This window comes from Lissotriton helveticus, chromosome 10 (assembly GCF_964261635.1).
Source record: "Lissotriton helveticus chromosome 10, aLisHel1.1, whole genome shotgun sequence".
Lineage (NCBI taxonomy): Eukaryota > Metazoa > Chordata > Amphibia > Caudata > Salamandridae > Lissotriton > Lissotriton helveticus.
In genome coordinates this window covers 56,923,384-56,942,796 of record NC_136071.1, presented here as the reverse complement: position 1 = coordinate 56,942,796, position 19,413 = coordinate 56,923,384, and the positions used below count along the sequence as shown (strand labels likewise).

At 43.7% G+C, this 19,413-nt stretch overlaps 1 protein-coding gene across 1 annotated transcript; it reads left to right on the top strand.

Annotated features, from left to right (window-relative positions):
- Nucleotides 1-12,468: 12,468 nt before the first annotated feature.
- On the top strand, nt 12,469-18,244 carry LOC144785038 (olfactory receptor 1f45-like). Its single transcript, XM_078664159.1, has 2 exons — nt 12,469-12,480; nt 17,312-18,244. Exons 1-2 carry the CDS (start codon nt 12,469-12,471, stop codon nt 18,242-18,244), a joined length of 945 nt encoding a protein of 314 aa, XP_078520285.1.
- The last annotated feature ends 1,169 nt before the right edge of the window (nt 18,245-19,413 follow it).

Sequence of the window (19,413 nt, the reverse complement as noted above, 5' to 3'; positions counted from 1 at the left end):
TTTTTTATATTTTTTTAATTTATATATATTTTATATAGCAGGCAATGATATCCTATGGAAGAAAATTCAAGTTACTGCTAAGTACAGTTAAATTTACTTTTCAGGAACAGTAGTGAGCTGAAAGATGCATCACTGAGGTCTCTCCTGAAAACAGGTGAGTAAATCGGAATTCGTAGTTCGGCTGATTTTAGAGGAAGTTTTTTAAAGTTCCAAAACTCCACACTTAGAAAAATTTCCAAGTGAAACTAGTCAATGTTAGCCTATGGAAGGAAATTCAAGTTACTGTAAGTAGGGTTACAATTACTTTTCAGGATCAGTAGTGGGCTGAAAGATGCAGCAATGAGGTCTCTCCTGATAACTGGTGAGTAAATCGGAATTCGTAGTTCGGCTGATTTTAGAGGAATTTTTTAAAGTTCCAAAACACCACACTTGGAAAAATTTCCAAGGAAAACCAGTCAATGTTAGCCTATGGAAGGAAATTCAAGTTACTGTAAGTATGGTTAGAATTACTTTTCAGGATCAGTAGTGCGCTCAAAGATGCAGTACTGACAGCTCTTGTGATAACAGGTGAGTAAATCGGAATTCGTAGTTCGGCTGATTTTACAGGAATATTTTGCTCAATAGTGAAGTAGGGGGCGGGGCCTGAGGTAACATGCTTGCAAACACACCCTGTGGCGCGTTTTAGGTTGGGGAATTAATTCCTCTTCAATTCTGAGGTCCCGTGTGAGCCAACTAGCCCAGGGGGCTCCCTTGCAGAGACGTGTAAAGAGGCCACATCCCTTTTTACACCGCTCTGCAACGCAACCCGCTGGCACTTTTTCAGAGGGGGAAATAATTCCCCTTGCATACTGGGGGTCCCTGGGGGCCAACTAGTCCACCAGAAACCTCCAGTATGCACCAGGGGGGTGCGATGCAGAGAGGTGTAATGAGGCCCAGCCCCTTTTTACACCTCTCTGCAACGCAGCCCCCTGGTGCTTTTTCAGAAGGGGAACTAATTCCCCTTGAATACTGGGGGTCCCTGGGGGTCAATTAGCCCACCAGCAACATCCATTATGCGCCAGGGGGCTCCGTTGCAGAGAGGTGTAAAAAGGGGTGTGGCCTCTTTACACGTCTCTGCAAGGGAGCCCCCTGGCCCATACTGGAGGCTCCTGGTGGGCTAGTTGGCCCCTAGGGACCCCCAGTATGCGAGGGGAATTTCTTCCCCCTCTGAAAACGCGCTAGGGGGTGCATTTGCAGAAAGGTGTAGGGAGGGAGCATGGCCTCCGCCCGATCTCGTTTTTTTTTTACTTTTAAGAAGGGGGGCTGTGTAGCCCCCTTCTTTTTCTTTTTTTTTGGGCCCTGGGGACCCATCCCCAGGGCCTGCCCCCAATTTTTTTAATGTTTTTTAAAAAAAATCAGGAAAGGGGCTGCGTGGCCCCCCTCCCGAGACCAATTCCGACCCCGGGGACCCCATCCCCCGGTGGAAGGCCAACTTTATTTTATTTTTATTTTTGGGAGGGGGGCTGTATAGCCATCCTCCTTTGCCCCTTAAGGCCCCGGGGACCCCATCCCCCGGGCCGGCCTTTTATTTATTTATTTATAATTTGGGGGAGGGGGGCCGCGTGGCCCCCCTCCCGGGCCACTTCTGGCCCCAGGGACCCCATCCCCCGGAGCCTGGCCTTCCTCGTTGGGGGCCGTGGGGGGGGTCCCCGAGCCCTTCACGGTCCCTGCCGGCTCCGCGCATCCTGCGGGAGCCGGCATTGCTTTTCTGCATGTGGAGCAGCTAACATGCTGCTCCCCATACAGAAAAGCAATCGGCTTAGATTTTTGAAAGAAACCTGCTCTCTCTTTCAAAAATCAAAGCAGTTTGCTGTGGTAGGGTGGGAGCCGCGAGCAGTGTCCTGGAGGTAGGCTCCCCGGGACACTGCAGGAGCCGGCCCTGGGGGGTGGCGGTCCCCATGGCCATTGAGGGCTCTAGGAGGGGGCCGCGCGGCCCCCCTCCTAACATCTAAGAAGTCCCAGGGTGTGGTGGTCCCCGGGGCTGAGGGGTCCATCACGGACCCCCCTATTTTGCATATTAGTGCCCCGGGGAGGTGGCGGTCCCCGGGGCGTGTGGGGGGGCTTGAGCCCCCCACACAGGTTGTTTTTGTTTTTAAAAACAAAGCGCCGGGGGGTGGCGGTCCCATGTGCCACCGCTAGGATAATGACTTTGCCCCAGGGGTGGCGGTCCCCGGGGCAGTTTTGGGGGGATTGGGCCCCACACTTTTTTAAAAATATGCCCCTGGGATTTGGTCCCCCCGGGGGCTACTTTTAAAAAAAGCAACCCAGGTTTTTTTTCTTTCACGGGGTATGCGTACGTATGCGTACCCCGCGATTTAAAAAAAATATTAATAGTTTTTTTGGGGCCTTGGGGGTCCTTGTGGGACCCCCTGAGCAGGCCTAGGGGGTCAGGGTGTGTCTACCCTGCCCCCTTTGCGTGTTTTGCACGTTTGTTTTCAGCTTTCTTGTGCCTCGGTTCTACCGAGGCACAAGATGGCTGCCAACGCTTCCTGGTTTGGAGTGTTGACAACCTATTAACATTCAGCTTTTGCTCGGGAAGGTACAGAGTACAGTAAGCTTACAGTAAGCTTACAGTAAGCTCCTATAGATATACTTATGATTTTACTTATGATTTTCTCAGGAACTACTGAACGGATTTACACCATTCAACAAAAAGGGTCATCTGCAAAGCAAACTCTACCTTTTTACCAAATTTGGTGTAATTCTGTTCAACCGTTCGGGCTGTAGCCTTGGCTAAAAGTCCTATGGAAAATTGCATCGGGAAACCACGTTTTGGGTCCCCCCTTTTTTCTCGGCCCCCGCTTCATGAATCACCCCTTAACTTTCAGGGAAGGAGCAGAGCGGAGCAGGCCATTTTCTTGGAGGAATTCGTGAAGATTCATCCACCGGCGCCAAAGTTATTCCAAATAGAATGTTGCGGATTTCCTATGGAAACTACGTTTTAACTATAACTACCAACTGGCGACCGCCAGTAGGTAATATATATATATATACATATATATATATATATTTCTCAAAATCCACTGGAGCACATATATTGAGACCTACAAAAGGCACATCGGGCTACCAGTCCCTACAATTTTGCCAAGTTTCATGGAAATCCATTCAGCCGTTCGAGCTAAAAGTGAGTCCAACCGCCCTATGGAAATGAAGGAAATGAATGGGTAATTTGTAATTAGCAAATAGCTAATCGCAAACTAGGAATGGTAAAGAATCGCTATTTATTCCTTAAAGTTCGCTATTTAGGAAATGCAAAAAACTTTGATGATACATATGGCGGTTCATCTCTAACAAGATAAGAAGCATAGGGATACATTTATGATGACTGGCGCATCACCAGGGATGTGTTAGTCATTCTGTGCCGCTGTTCCGTCACCTATGGTGTGCTGCATTTACAATGCGGCGCATCATGGGGCAAAAACAGCACAGATGCGTGATGTATCTGTGCCGTAAAGGTGGCGCATTGCTGGAGTTGTATCGCAAGTGTGATGAAGCTCCAGCAAGGGTCGGGGGTGCCCCTGTCGCAGGGTTTCTGTTCTCACACAGAACTGTGGACAGAGGATTGGAACCTCGGCGAATTAGGGTGTCCCAAAACTCACGTTAGTAATCAAAAACTCCTTAGCAAGCTAGGTACAGTGTCACATTGGATATAACAAACTCTCAATGTTTAGACAATCCAGAATATGAACTTATAGTACCTCAGGATACGTGGAACTCATGAACAGTCGGTCGTTATATATTTCTTAGAAACCAGAACATGGAGTTAAGAAGAACACATGTGTATTTGAAATGTTTATTTACTAATGCCGTCTTCTCAGGCGTAGTATCTTAGATAATAGAAGTACACATATTATCAGTAGCAAAATTACCAGCATAGTTACTAGTACATAAAAAGCGAATGGTGACAGTATGTTAACATGCTGTAAATGAATAAGAGTTAGCAACACTTATAAGCAGCCGCGGGCCGTGGAGGGAGTTACGGTGGGGCAGGGAGGCGGGGAGAGGGAGGGGCAAGGTAGAGAGGGCTCCACCCTGCTTCTCCCCCTCCCCGCCTCCCTGCCTCACCGTAACTCCCTCCACGGCCCGCGGCTGCTTATATCTCACCCTCCCTAATACACATATTATATTATTTGCTAAGAAGGTCTCTTTGTGTTGGTTTAGGGCGTGCCCATACTTTAGTGTCTTAGATTTGAAGGAATCACATCAGCATACACCAGCTCTCTCTTCATGTGAACCGCATCAACTGTTGTGTATGTGTGTTCGGCAAAGCAATATAAAACCCGCCTCATGCCCAGAATTGGCAGAAGTTGCACTTATGTTATGAGTATGAAGTCGTGGAGATCAGACCTCATAACAATTCTGTATCGTGTTGTTCTTGAAACTTTAGCACTCGCTGTACAGATATAGTTTAACAAGCAAAGCAGATAGTAGAACAATAACATATTATTCTCATGTAAACCACGATGAACTACTAGGTGGAAAGCTAAAGCAACAACTAAGTGTCGTGTGCAGAAGTTGCAAAAAAGGAAAAATGGCGTTTAAACCGGTAATGAGCCCATGCTAACTTAACACGGTGTAAAGATATCCAGGACCTAGATGACACCTCCCCATGATCCGGAAACGAACTGAATAAGATAATAGAAGTGCCATCTCATGAGAGCAGATTGCAAGTTTATATGTGGACGGTCCGCAAGGTAAAGCATTAAAAACTAGGAAAATTTAATGCTAAAGAAAAATAAAACAGCCAAGTACTTTATCGAGTCTTAAGCCAATAGGCAAGGTAAATAATAAAAACTTGACAAATAAGTCAATGAATTGTCAATGAAATGCTAGTACTCAGCATATCAAACATGAAAAAGGTCTATGACATAACTGTGTATGCAAAATAAGCTGCAACAGCCTCCAATAGGAAGTCACCGTCTTCATCCGAAAACAGTTCAGCCATCCAATTTAAAAGCGGAAAAGAACATACGTGCTCTCCCAGCACCGGATCCTCTATCACCATCAGAGGACAGCTCGGTGGGTTTTCAAGAAAGCTCTGTTCCAAGAAAGACTGTGCTGCCGCCAGTAAATTCCAGGGACCAAGTAGTCCATGCATCAATGCCACAGCCATAATCCTTTCGCCAGGACAAACCAACTCGTGAGTAATGATAGGAGTCATCAGCTGATTAAAGTCGACGTCAGGAGAAACCGGTCCGCAGAGACACAAATCAATGGCCCAATCGAAATCACAGGTCAGGCAGTGAAATACAGGCTGGACACAGGTGAAGTAGGAGAATCGAAAAGATAATCCATATGCCGTGCTTAATATCGCCAACGGCATTGTGCCATAATATTCTAGCATGCGATTGCGGAACAGTGTCAGCAGCTGCAGGGTGGGAGGTTGCATAGGAGGGACATCCATATTTAAAAATGTAAAAAAGCACAAGAGCGTCCGCTGGTAATGCAAGTAAAAATGCCAATCCACGAACCGGAGTCGAGAAAATAGAATGAAAGGAAGGAGGGATGACTCCAAAGATTTTCTCAAATGAAGTCACGAGACCACTGGTAACAACTTTAAAAAAGTGCGCCAGGGTCTTTGTGGAGGATGCGTTAAAGATAGGCGGAACCATCTTGCTGAAATTGAAAGGCAAATCTGAATTAAAAGTATTCCTTTTATCGTAACAGTAAGTGAACGGGTTATTTGCTGCAGAAATGTTCTATTTCCTCCCACACATGAACATAGGGAGTTTTCAATCTGGCCACAAATACCAACCTTGGGACAGATTTCAACGGCATGGCAAGAATAAGAGCTCTTTTGTCTCAGAGAGAGGTGGCCTTGAGTTCGGCCCGTGAAACTTTCGTGCTTCACATAGCGAACACCCGTACAGAGGTGCAGACCCTTTTCAATTAACTCAGAACAATCTTCATTATTGAGCATCAAATAACTACCATTTTCCAACAACTTGAACGTGGGGATGATAGCAGGAACTGGCGTGCCTTGCAACACGCAAGCCATATTTGGTCGGTGTTTGTTGCATGAACCGTGTAACTGTATGTGCCTACACATTAGTGAATGATCTGGCGTCTCAGTGCATTCCTCTCCATTCAGATAAACTTCTTGATCATCTTTGAAACATCTGTATGTGTATGGAAGCGACCAGACCTCATGAAGAAAAGCACTACCTAAAGGTTCATAACGACCTATTGGTATATATTTCATACAATTTGAAAACTTATATAAAGCAAAAGGCAGCGTTATTGAACCGTGGATAAGGCACGTTGCCAAAAAACCCGCAATCCTCTGCTGATGATGTCACTGAGCATGTCATGAATGATGTAATATGTGACATCATCAGCAGTGGATTACGGGTAATAGTATCTCTAGTTTACTCCCCTATAGCTGTCTTTCTTTTAACATAAGTGTCTGTTTCCTTCCCTTATACTTACTGTTTTTGGTTCGCTTCTAGTTCGCGTACCGGCGAGCGAACTGGGAAGCGAACTAAGAGAAATAGAGGTTGGCACAGTTCCAAATATTGTACCAATTTTTTAATAACGGGGAGGTAGTTCTGAAAAGAACTTTTTTTTTTATTGTTTTTGTTGTTTTATATTTTTTTTATTATTTTTCGGAACATTTTTTTACTTTTTTTGAATTTTTCTGAAGTTTTATATTTTTTTGGGTTTTTCTTGGAGGGGGCAATGAAAACGATTCATTGTAAAGGGCTCAACAGGAGCAACAAAACAAAAAAAGAAGTATTTATTATTTTGGGCGTTTCGTACAAACTTGCATATGATAGTCAATAGCTCTGTTGATCAGAGTGATGCTTTTTTCTCCGTAGGAAATGAATCCATCGCAAAATACGCAGGTGTGTTTTACTTCACCAAATTTCATTTGTATATTTGGCACCATCTCCCTGCCCTCTGGTCCCGTTACTTCCGGTACAACAGATCTTCTGGCCATAATAGGGAGATTATCTAGGTCGTTCCGAAACTGTGCAGCACTGTAGTTGTTAGGATGCCACCTAGTCATATGGCGATGCATTGTGTAGTTTCCGAAACTGTATTTTTTCTCGGTTCCTCTGGACAGTCTATCTTGACATATAAGGCAAGTTACGTATCTTGCATTTACTTTTTTCTGACCTTTGGGAATTTTAAAAAATTGCCAAATGAAGTTTTCTTTCCGGTGAGACGTCCTGGGCTGCTCAGGCAAAAACTGCCTCTCTTCGTGCTCGTCGTCCTGTTCCTCTTCTTCTTCTTCTTGTTGAATTATAACTTGAGCAGGTGGTCCACTCTTCCTTGGATGTGGTGGAGGTGGTGGGGAAGCACCAGCTGAAGCTACTAAAGAAGCCATTGCTCAGTGATCACAAAGGGTCTTTCTCTCACAATGATGAAAGTCAGAGTGAGGAAAGAAGGAGGGATTTTCATCATTTGGGAAAAACAAGAGTTCTCAACCAATCAAAAGTGTTCATTTTAGATTATATGACCTAGTCTTACATCATTAGGAAACCAAAAGTGAAATGAACCAATGAAAAGTGTTATTACCAAGTCACATGACTTGCTGTGTTTACGTTAAGCGCTTTGCAGGGCCTCCCGGTTTGCTTCCAGAAACCTGCGCTTTGCGACTCGCTTCGCGTACCAGTTCGCTAACGTAGCACGTCATATGACGTATCACGCGACAACGTGAAACGTCATGCGGACGGGAGGCGTCACAATGTTGTTTTCTAACGCGGCACTTGCGGTAAAGAAACGTTTACCGGCTCGCGGTCTATTTCGCGGCATCAAGGTCAGCTAACGGGAAGCTTCCCGATTCGCGAAGCGGGAACGAAGAAAAAAAAATATTAAAAAAAAAAATTATTCATAAACATATAAAATATATTTTTGGATTTAAAGAAGAATACATTTTACAGCTACAGATATTAGCTGTTAAAAAACCAATGAAATTCACAGAAAAAAACATAGGTTATAGACCATATATAGTTAGGAATTAGCATTTACAAAACCTTGAAAATTCACTGAAAAAACCACAGGTTATAGACCATATATAGTTAGGAATTAGCATTTAGAAAACCTTATTTTACTCACACAAAACCATTGAAATTCCATATATAGTTAGTTGCACTAACTATATATCGTGCACCCGCAATCCACTGCTGATGATGTCACATATTACATCATTCATGACATGGTCAGTGACATCACTGATGACATCACTGATGACATCTCAAATGACATCACTGATGACATCACTGATGACATCTCATTTGACATCAATGACCACATCACTGATGATATCATTCATGTGACAATACAATGCATCTCCTCACATTTTAATATAACCTCTGTTTCACCCAGTGTTAAAAAGAGAGTATAATTTTTGAAACCATTGACACACCAATACTAGTTACTACATACGCACTCACTGATTGCTACGTCTACACACACCTTCACTCATTCACCCATACAATCATTCATACATACAATCACTCATCTTTACAACACTATCATATGCACTCATACACCTATACAGACACTCACAGTCTGCCACTCATCCATGGAGTTACTCACACACCTAGTCAGTCCTGTAAAGAATCAATGACACTTCCATTTTCTTGTCTATACAGTTAAACATAGAGCACCTTACATTTTCAAACATATACTAACACATACTTACCTTCTTATACAATCATTGATACAAGTACAGATTGATCTGCACAGAGTCACACACCTCCCAGCTAGCCACACACACACTCAGTCTCCCATACAAATACTTGGGCAATCAATCAATAACCCATATAGTTACTCATATAGCTACTGATCAACACATGCAGCAGTTTACAGAACAACAGACATAATGATGCACAAATTAAGACAGTTTAGTCACTAACCCATGCAGTCAGTGAGACACATTTAATCACTCACTCATACAGTCAGTCATGCACCTACTAAATCCTTCGTCCAGACACTTACACATCCACTCATTCTTCAATATGTAAGACATATTTAAACTTTATAGAAACAAAAAATCACTGGATGTTGTTATCAGTGATGTCATCAGTGATGTCATTTGAGATGTCATCAGTGATGTCACTGACCATGTCATGAATGATGTAATATGTGACATCATCAGCAGTGGATTGCGGGTGCACGATATATAGTTAGTGCAACTAACTATATATGGAATTTCAATGGTTTTGTGTGAGTAAAATAAGGTTTTCTAAATGCTAATTCCTAACTATATATGGTCTATAACCTGTGGTTTTTTCAGTGAATTTTCAAGGTTTTGTAAATGCTAATTCCTAACTATATATGGTCTATAACCTATGGTTTTTTCTGTGAATATATATATATATATAAACACCAAGTTTGCCTGCAAAGGAAGGAGCCCACAAGCAAGGTGAAATCACGGCTTTTTATTCCTGTTGGGAGCAGCAGTGAAATGGATGCAAATTTCCAGCAACAAGCATCAAAGTCCAGCCTGACGCGTTTCGTAGCCTTACTTCATCAGAGGCTTGGGCTTGTACTCCGAGGCAAGCATTTTTATCAGGCAGCAACATACTTCCCGCCTCAGTGGGCATTGCCAATCAGATGGCCTTGTGCTCTTGGTAGTCACCTGTCCTACTCGAGTGAGTAGCCTGCCCCCAGGCACCTAGATAATGTCACAATAAAACCCGAGTGGGGTGTGCTGTTATGCTTCTCAATTCAAAGCTGTCCATAGTCTGCCAACAAGTGCCCCATTGCTGGACTTTGATGCTTGTTGCTGGAAATTTGCATCCATTTCACTGCTGCTCCCAACAGGAATAAAAAGCCGTGATTTCACCTTGCTTGTGGGCTCCTTTCTTTGCAGGCAAACTTGGTGTTTATGTTTGAGCGGTGAGCCTGAGCCGCGGAAGGAGGCCCTGGGGCTTGCTGGCCCCCCATGGAGACGCCTAAAAACGCCACCGGTATGGAAGCAATGGGGCACTTGTTGGCAGACTATGGACAGCTTTGAATTGAGAAGCATAACAGCACACCCCACTCGGGTTTTATTGTGACATTATCTAGGTGCTTGGGGGCAGGCTACATACTCGAGTAGGACAGGTGACTACCAAGACCACAAGGCCATCTGATTGGCAACGCCCACTGAGGCGGGAAGTATGTTGCTGCCTGATAAAAATGCTTGCCTCGGAGTACACGCCCAAGCCTCTGATGAAGTAAGGCTACGAAACGCGTCAGGCTGGACTTTGATGCTTGTTGCTGGAAATTTGCATCCATTTCACTGCTGCTCCCAACAGGAATAAAAAGCCGTGATTTCACCTTGCTTGTGGGCTCCTTCCTTTGCAGGCAAACTTGGTGTTTATATATATATATATATATATATATCAGGTAAGCCCCAGTGAGGAAAAGCCAACAGCAGCGTATCATTCTCGATTCTTTAATGGTAAAAGCTTACAGGTGGGCAAATCGTCATCTCTGTACATCATTGTTCATTTCACCCTGCCAGACGCGTTTCGGGAACAAGCAGTTCCCTTCTTCAATGGCAAAAAGTTTGTGTTGGACACCAGAAACGCCATTTTGATGCACTTTTATTTCCCTGGATGCCTCAGTGGGCGGGGCTGCTCACGCTGCCTTATGGTCCTGGTAGTGCAGGAAATATCATGAAACTCGAGTGAGTCCGTTTCGGTGTGCAAACTGTTTCTACAATTAAAACCCAAGTGGGGTGATGTCACAGCATGCTCCATTGTCCACTCACATCACGAGCTTTTACCTCGAATGTTGCTCCCGTGCCCACTTGGGTTTTAATTGTAGAAACAGTTTGCACACCGAAACATACATATTATATATACGTATATATGCACAAACCAAGTCTCCCTGGGCAGGGAAATGATACAGGAACACAGTTGCATTTCTCAATCCCAAATCCCTTATTTATTTTTAACAAGACGGGTTTCGGCTTCAATGCCTTTAGCAATTGCTGCACAATAAATGAAACATACATGGCTGGCTAATGCCTTTAAAATATCCAAAGAACGCTCCAATTAGTGGGTGGCCGGGAGGCAGATAGAGAACTATGCCGTCTATGTCAAATACCATATTTTGGCCACCATCTTGGGTGTAATGTTTCAATGTTTAGTATATCGCCATACAGGCATCATTGATGTATGCATATTGACATGTTGCCATCAAATCAATCTAAAACCCTTAATGGGTGGTAACACAAAGAGCCAGCACTGTACCATTATTCCACCATTCGACTGGCTTAATACAGAAGTTTTTTCAATAACCATCACGCTCGATATGAGCCGCTGCCTCATCACTCTCAGGAGCAGGTATTCAACATAGTCTCTTGCTGTTCCTCAGGCACTAAGCGCTCAATCCCGCTAATCCTAATCAGCTATGATCGTGCAGTATCAAATAATATTTCCACATTTTGAAAGGTGTCTCTCACCTCAGTAGCAAATTAAATTGTAATCCATGACCCCCGTAGGTCGTTCATCTAAACTTGGAGTTTCGGGCACACTGGCAAACACACCAGCTCATCTGAAATCACATCCATGACTCCCATGCAGCATTCCTTCAAAGTGTGGTGGTTCTGGCAGTAATCTCCATGTAGTTTGTTTCAAAAGGTCCATCATGAAACTGCTGCACTATAGTTGGGTGGGTTCTCCGTTCATAAGGATGGACTCTCGCTATATGCACACAAAATGTCTCCATGGGGCAGGGAAATAATACGGAAACAGGGGTGCATTTCTCAATCCAAAATCCATTGATTCTTTTTAGCAAGACGTGTTAAGGCTCCAACGCCTTTATCAATTGATGCTCAATAAATGAAACATACATGGTTGGATAATGCATTTAAAATATCCAAAGAACGCTCCTATTGGCGAGTGGAAGGGAAGCAGAGAGAGAACTATGCAATGTAGGTCAAGTACCATATTTTGGCCGCCATCTTGAGTGTAATGTCTTAATGTTTAGTACATCACCAAACCGGCTTCATTGATGTATAAATATTGACATTTTGCATCAAATCAATGTAAAACCCTTGATGGGTGGTAACATAAAGAGCCAGTAGTGTACCATAATTCTACTATTCCACTGGCTTAATACAGAGGTTTTCTCAGTAGCCATCATGCTCTAAAGGAGCCGCTGCCCCATCACTCTCAGGAGCAGATATTCAACATAGTCTCTTGCTGTTCCTTAGGCACTACACCCTCAATCCCCCTAGTCCTAATCAGCTATACCTATGCAGTGTCAAATAATACTTCCACATTTTGAAAGGCTCCCCTCACATCATCCGCAAATCAAATTGTAATCCATGACCCCCATAGGTTGTTGATCCAAATACAGATGTTTTGCACACTCCTGAGCACCCCACTCATCTGAAATCACATCCATAACTCCCATGCATCGTGGTTATACCTGATTAGGACTAGCGGGATTGAGCGATTAGTGCCTGAGGAACAGGAAGAGACTATGTTGGGGGAGGTCCAGGTTAATTTAAAAAAAGAGATGTAATCATTGCTGAGATTGGGCACGTGTTCTCCCAGGAGATTATCTAGGATAATAAGTATTTTGTCTGTGTCCATTCAGGCAATGTTGTCGGCTCCTATACCAAACATTAGAAGCCTGAAAGTTTAGCATCTTTGCAGAGGCCTCTGTTGCTCAGCCGTAGTTTCCCTTTCTACAAAGGCAAGAGAGGAGTTGGACTAGTGTATCTTTCAGATTGAGAGAGGCCTGGAAGGGAAAGTCTATTTTTGACCAGGCCAAGGTATCATGTTTGAGTCAGACACCAAAAAAGTTTGCTGTGTACATGATGCTGGAACATAGTCAAATGAGACAAGTGGTCGCTCAACGATGCTCACTATCATATAAATTAGTTAGAGCTACTTGAATGTTTTTTTGCTGTAAAAAGCTTGGCTCAAGATCAAATAAACTGTTGACATAATGTCAGCTGTCAGATATATAAACAAGTTAGGAGGTGTAAGGTCCAAAGGTTAAGTAGATTTGATCAATGGGGTATTCACATTTATGCCTGCAGAACAAGAGTGATTGGTGTCTGGTTCAATGGTTTTTAAGAAACAATATTTGTCTGTGGGGTCCATTTTAAGTGGAACTGTCTGTCCTATATTTGAGCTATTAAGGTTCCTATTCTTTCAGCAGAGGTGGTAGATTCATTCCAGAAAGAAAGGGGGCGTTTTAGGATTATGAAATCTCTTCCTTACAGTGATTCACAGAACAGTGATACATGCCAGGTGGGATTCAGTATCACTGGTTTTCATGATTTCCTTTTGGACAGGTCAGGTGGGAAACCTCCCTTATAGTGTGTGACTGCAGGGGTTCCTGAGCCGTTCCTCCTTTGGGACCAGATGACCCAAGATTATAGTAAGAGGATGTGAGCTATTTTCACAGGATGTGTGATATGTGAGTGCAGTGTCACACCCACACCACATGAAAGTAATGCATGCATTTAATGCTTGCATGTTATGAGTGGGATATTTTTCCTAAATGTTCAGTCAAGAAATTTGGTAAGTATAATTGTAACATTAATGTCTTGTAGGTAGCTAGGGACCAAATATCATAGTGTGACATCAAAGGTCAGACCACTTATCAGTGGCATGCACATTGCTTATATGCTACAAGAGGATCCTGAGCCCCATCCTGGCAAATGCTATGGACTCTTTTGATCCAACAGGCAGAATCATGTTGATGGTTTGAGTGGTGACGGGGTACTAGTTCCTTTTTTCTCCACACTGTATTTTTAAAACCAAGTGGTACCCCACCCAGTATGAAAATCACATTGGTGTGCCACATTGGTTTTTAATTTTTTTCTATTTAACAGTTCCATACTTAGTTAGAAGTGCCTTCCTCACTTCAGGGCGTAGGCCCGCTCTCCATCAAAACAGGTTTTTGGAGAGCAAGGGGAGTCCTATGATGAAACATGACACCTGGTGGTATGTTAGGACATCCTGTAACATGTGTGTGTGTGTATATCTAGTAGATTGCTGAAGTAACATGAGCATAGTGCAAAATGCGCAAGATTAAAATCCCAAAGGTTTTCACTCAGTGGCTTTTTTGTGTGTAACAGTTTGTGACTAGAATATAGCTCATCCTTGAAGCCCCTTGGTCTCTGGTTCCGTATGTGGATAGTCTCCAGGGTTTATGTGTTTTTATTTTCAGGTGTGGTACTTGCCACTTCTGGAACTCTGTAGATTTCCCCAGAGCTCTTCTTGATTTGTCCTCTTAGTCTTAGACCCTCAAGAGTGTCCTCATGGCTTTGTCCTTCAGAGCTATTTTCAGCTCAGGGTTTGGGAAACATCTGGTCATCCTGGCATGTACTGCGACTTTTGCAGAAAGCATTGACAGTTATCAAAGATTCCTGGTCTCCTCCAGCTCATCCATATATAAGTAGATTTGAGTGGTCTAGGTTGGCTGACAAGTGGCTTAAGAGATTCATCCCATAGCTCTATGTCTTGCATTGGTGTCCTTATTTCTTTCAGAGAAGGCCCATGAGGCATTAGATGGTTGCAAGTCTGTGATTTCTGCTGATCTTAGCTTGGGTAAAGGAGAACCAGTGGGTAAACATTTTCATGTTTTGCAGAGCTTTAAAATTAATCCAGCTCAAGGCTCATCCAAATCCTAAACATTGTGCTTTTGTAGGAAGGAAATGCCGTATTGTAATCTTTCATGATAAAGAATTTCTCTTCTTGGAGCATTTATCCACAAGATTACAGACAGTCTTGTGTAGGGTATTGTTCTCTACAAAAATGGGCCATGAAGCCCTTATATTTTGTTAGCTAAGAAAGAACATTAAATGCATAATGACTTCAGGTCTGATTTAAAGTTGGGTTGACAGCTTGTGTGTCACCCATTTTCTGAGTCATCAAGGCAGTATAGGAATATTGCATTTCTCATTGATGTGGGACAGGTTTTTCCACCAATGGAGTAGTATCCAATACAGTGGGTTGATCATTGTTGAGGACACATCTAGGAGTATGTTATGTCTTATGGAATTTTCAGAACTACATGGGGGCACTAGAAATGTACACCCAAGATATCGCTACATTATCAGTGAATGTCCACATGTATAAACATCTTTAGCATTGACTTCTCGTTCTTGCCTCAAGTGAGTGCGTTGGTTATGGGGTTTACAGGTAGGTGCTCATCCTACACAGAATCTGTGTGCTCCTCCAAACCAGTCACCAGGTAAAAGTTACTAGAGATATGGTCTTGCTGCTCACAGGTATTTGCAATACCATCTATACTAAGCTCCCAAATCACTCCATCACTGGGCTACTAAGACTAAAAAACAGGTACCAGAATGTGCATTTGCACACATAATCGCACCACACCAGCTCTAAAAGTACTAAACAGGCTCCTGGTGGAACCAAGGATCAAGTGCAAGGTCCTGTGCATGGTCCACAAAACCATGCATAATACCTTGCAACAAATGAACTATGGTTTATTGCACCCTGCTGCATACCAATCAGAAATTTTCACTCTGTTACTGCACAGGTGCTAAGTCGACCCTTATTTAAATAGCTGGACCACAGAGGTAGATAATTCGTAATCCTAGGCAATAACATTTGGAACTCTCTAAACCTGCACCTGACAAGAGTTGGATGCAATGAATGCATCAGCCAATATCTCTCATTTGTAGTAGATCCTCACATCCCATCACTTACCAGACACATACTTATATCTAAGACACTGAGTACTTTGAAGAACATAAGCAGGTAAGGAAGCGACACACAATCACAAACTAAAGAAATGCATAAAATTCTCCCTAAAACGCTAGAGGTTGTTTCCTCCATACTTGATGTGACAATCCACCACCTTGGAACAGATATCTTTCTCAGCAGTAACTCCAGCAGAAATTGGGCCAATCAGACATGCTAGAGCGGGCGGGTGCTCAGCCGTCATTTCTGGTGGAGTTAACTAAACAAATTGGTGAGGACTGTTGGGACTGCAAGAGTTTCCACTGTCAGGACATACCCCATCAACTGAATGTAAATCAGATAGATAAGATACTGAATGTATGACGGGTAATCCATCATTTTGCCTAAGAATTCTCCATCACTAGAGATTACTCTGATGGCGACATAAAACTTCATACATATATCAGATTATTTTTTTATCACTCTGCTGAAAATCGTGCCTTTAGTAGGTGTAGATGTGCCAAATAGCATTTGTTTTAAATCCATTTCTTTTTGTCTAGTGTGTCAGAAAATTTATCATTTTTCTTTAGCCCTCTGTTGGTGCAGAGTAAAACTCTTAGTAAATGAAAAATAAAAGGGAGAGGAGTGCAAAGGGCCCTGTGTACTTGGTAACCGCTTCTATACATCCCTGCCCTTTAGGAAGTCCTGTACTCTAAGGGGCACATTAGGATGCCATCCCATCGTACAAAGGGACCGCCCGCCATAAGGGCGGGGGTCCCGTGGCTGCCATTAGGATGTGCCCGCCACAGTGGTGGGCACATTCTGCATTCCTATCATTGTGGCGGGCGGTGCACTCCGCACCGCCCGCCACAATGCCAGGGAGGCATTTTGTGCACTTCCGTGCACAACATGGCAGGCACCGCGCAGTGCCTGCCATGTTGTGCATGGAACTTCAGGGGGGTACCATAGGTACCCCCCATGTGCACCCCCCACCCCCTAGGAGTCCCGGGGGGCCTGCAATGGGCTCCCCAAGCAGACTTTGCATGCCTTTCCGTGGTGGCAATGCCGCCACGGAAAGGCATTTCAAATCCCTCATCCCACATCCTAATATGGCTGGCGGTGTCTTTCAGACACCGCCACCATATAGAACCCTTTTCCGCTCGGTCGACATGTCGACCGGGTGGAAAAGCGCGCTGACCCCCCAGGCATTGTAATATGGTGGGGGGTCATTTCTGCATGTCATCCGCCCGCCATCCTAATGGGGCCCTAAGTGTCAAGAGTAACTGGAGAGTGCGTCAGTACCAAATGCTACTCAGGATGAAGGGTAGTAAGTATTTTATTACTGTCCATCGGACAGGGCTTTATTTAGCATTTCCACCATTTCAGAACACCTGGCTGAAGAGAAAACATCACCTGGCGAGGCAGATCAGTCTAAACTTTGCCCCTGCAAGGTTTAGAAATTTCCTGTGGCGTTATTAAGGGTAGTTGCTCACCTTTACACAATTATATCTGAAAAGATTTATGCTTTATGTTCAAGAATTTAACAAGGTTGTTGTACGTTTATCCAAATATTTAGACAAAATAATTTAAAACAATGACAGTTTTGGTGTCAAATGTATCAGATATTAATTTTTTCCTATTACCAGCTTCCAGATACACAGGTGGCCCTGAAGAATTGGACATTTACGAAAGAATTCATCCTTCTAGGACTCTCGGACCAGCCAAGGACACAATTGTGGCTCTTTGTGATATTTCTGACAATGTATGTTACCACTCTTCTAGGAAACACAACCATCATCTCGATCATTCGATCAGAATGTCGGTTGCACACTCCCATGTATTTCTTTCTTAGTAACTTTTCATTTGTTGACATTTGTCTCACATCTGTAACTGTTCCAAAACTCCTGGCCAACATTCTTTCCGAGAAGAAGAGCATTCATTTCAGCGGGTGTGTGGCCCAGCTCTACTTCTTTCTTTTGATTGGTAACATGGAGAGTTTCCTCCTGGGTGTGATGGCTTATGATAGGTATGTGGCCATTTGTAACCCTCTCCACTACACCACTGTGATGAGCAGGCAAGTCTGCCTTGTGTTAGTTATAGTGTCATGGGTCATCTCTGCATTTCATTCTCTGATATACAGTGTCATGGCCTCCAGGTTGTCCTTCTGCAAGTCCAATATCCTACACCACTTCTTCTGTGACATTCCACCACTGCTGAAGCTCTCTTGCTCGGACACATCAATATATGAGCTCATTATTTTCACAGAAGGCTCCATTGTTGTTATGGGCCCATTCATCTTGATTGCCATCTCTTATGCCCTGATAGTCTTTACTCTGCTGAAAGTGCCTTCTGAACAGGGAAGATGGAAAGCCTTCTCAACTTGCTTCTCCCATCTAGTTGTAGTTACCCTCTTCTATGGCACAGATATCTTCATGTATTTTCGGCCATCTTCAAGTTACTCCCTGGATTATGACCGTGTGGTCAGTGTTATGTACACTATTGTGGCACCAATGTTGAACCCCTTCATATACAGCTTGAGAAACAAAGATGTAAAGGATGCCCTAAAGAAAGTACTCTGTAGGTCAAAGAAGTAAAAATGCAATAAAGCATCCTTTGGATTACAGAGAGGACTGCTCAATTTCCAAAACACAACCTTGGTTGGATACATAAGCTCTCTTTAGGGGCAGAAATATTCTGCCATTTTTCATTTGCCTCCGAATAGTGCAGTTTGCGATAGTCTGCCGTATGGCAAACAGAATCTGCTGCAAACATGGGAAGGTTTGCGCATGGAAACATTTCCCTCATTCGTTAGGGAGTGTCCAGGAGTGACCCTAAACCACTGGCTTGTGATAACTACAAAGATGGCACCTCACCCACTGCTCAACATCACATTTCTTGGACCTGGGGGAAATCAGAAGAGGAACTGGACCTACTGTTTGACAAATGTGGCGGCCTGAAGAACGGGAGGTGTTCACACTTGTACTTCGGACTAAGAAGTGGACAACTAGCAACTGGAAGTGGACTGGACTCTTCTAGACTTAGTCCTGGTCCTTAAGTGTTGCCCCTGAGGTCCCGGGAGTCTTTGAAGTGACTAAGAGGAGCTGCCCCAGAAACTTACAAAGTTGGGACTAAGAGAGTGTTTGAACTTCCAAGTCCTCCCGAGTGTAAGCAGCAAATTGTGTATTTCTTCTGCTCTGAGCTTTTTATAGATTTCAGTGGGCCCTCATCCAGTGGCTATCCAACTTAGAGAGGACCTCAGCAGATGAATCCTGTAAAATAGCCTACGTGTTGGATTATGATGTCCATTTTAGATATTAAATAAGAAGGTAAAATCTTTGACTGGGAAGAATCCGCTTGATGTATCCAACCCACGCTCCATGGCAGTCAGCCTGAAAGTGCATCTACATTGCAGTCTGGCACTTTAATTTGTTTAATATTTATTACAAAGTGTTTTAGTATCCAGAATGTTCAACTTTATTCAGTAATATGCATATTTGTTTTAAAAAAGAGAGTTAATGCTCCGTGGCTCACCTAATTCCCGAGCAACTATTCATCATTTTACAGATGAGGCTTTGGCAAAATGTAGATAATTTTGTCATACAATACCGAAAACTATTCATATAGGGGCATATTATGATTGTGGAATTTCCGCATCCTCCGGGCCGGCGGAAGCCACCGCCGGCCCGGAGGATGCGGAAAAACCACAGCGGACCCACCAAAGACCCACCGCCACATTAGGATGGCTGGTGGGTCCTGGTTTCCG